Genomic DNA, 474 nt, shown 5'->3' with positions numbered 1-474 from the left:
GTAACCACAGTTGGAAAGCACACGCCAAACTCAAGCCATGACATCCAGCTATCTGGAGTGCTGATTGCTGATGATCACTGGTATGTCAGACTCCTCCAGGGCACCGCCCTTCGCTGTCTGCAGCCCTAGTGGGGCCGTTGTCTGTATACGGCATTCATTCATACTGATTCTTTTCAGTTCTTCTTCAACCCTCTCCCTTTTTTGATTTTTTTTGAGACAGGGTTTCTCTGTGTAACCCTGGCTGTTCTAGAATTTACTCTGTAGACCTCGAACTTAGAGATCCACCTGCCTCTGCCTCCTGAGTCCTAGGATCGAATGTGTGTAACACCACCATTCAGTTCAACCCTCTCTTTACGGGAGGAAAAACATTGTGAATGTGTTTCCACAGATGAGTTCTTCTCAATGTTCAGGAGGATGCTCCCTATGGTGTACCTGATCTGCTATTTAAAGGGAAATTTCCTTTCTTAGAATTGT

At 45.8% G+C, this 474-nt stretch overlaps 1 protein-coding gene across 1 annotated transcript in view; it reads left to right on the top strand.

Annotated features, from left to right (window-relative positions):
* LOC116096638 (kinesin-like protein KIF14) overlaps nt 1–474 on the top strand; it is a 62,445-nt gene that overhangs the window by 20,651 nt on the left and 41,320 nt on the right. Inside the window, exon 13 of the mRNA XM_031378658.1 lies at nt 3–80. Coding sequence (XP_031234518.1) covers nt 3–80 — 78 coding nt within the window. The remainder of the gene's footprint in view (nt 1–2; nt 81–474) is intronic.

Source organism: Mastomys coucha, unplaced genomic scaffold (assembly GCF_008632895.1).
Source record: "Mastomys coucha isolate ucsf_1 unplaced genomic scaffold, UCSF_Mcou_1 pScaffold1, whole genome shotgun sequence".
Taxonomy (NCBI): Eukaryota; Metazoa; Chordata; class Mammalia; order Rodentia; family Muridae; genus Mastomys; species Mastomys coucha.
The sequence above is the reverse complement of the archived record's forward strand: the minus strand, read 5'-3'. Positions and strand labels throughout refer to the sequence as shown.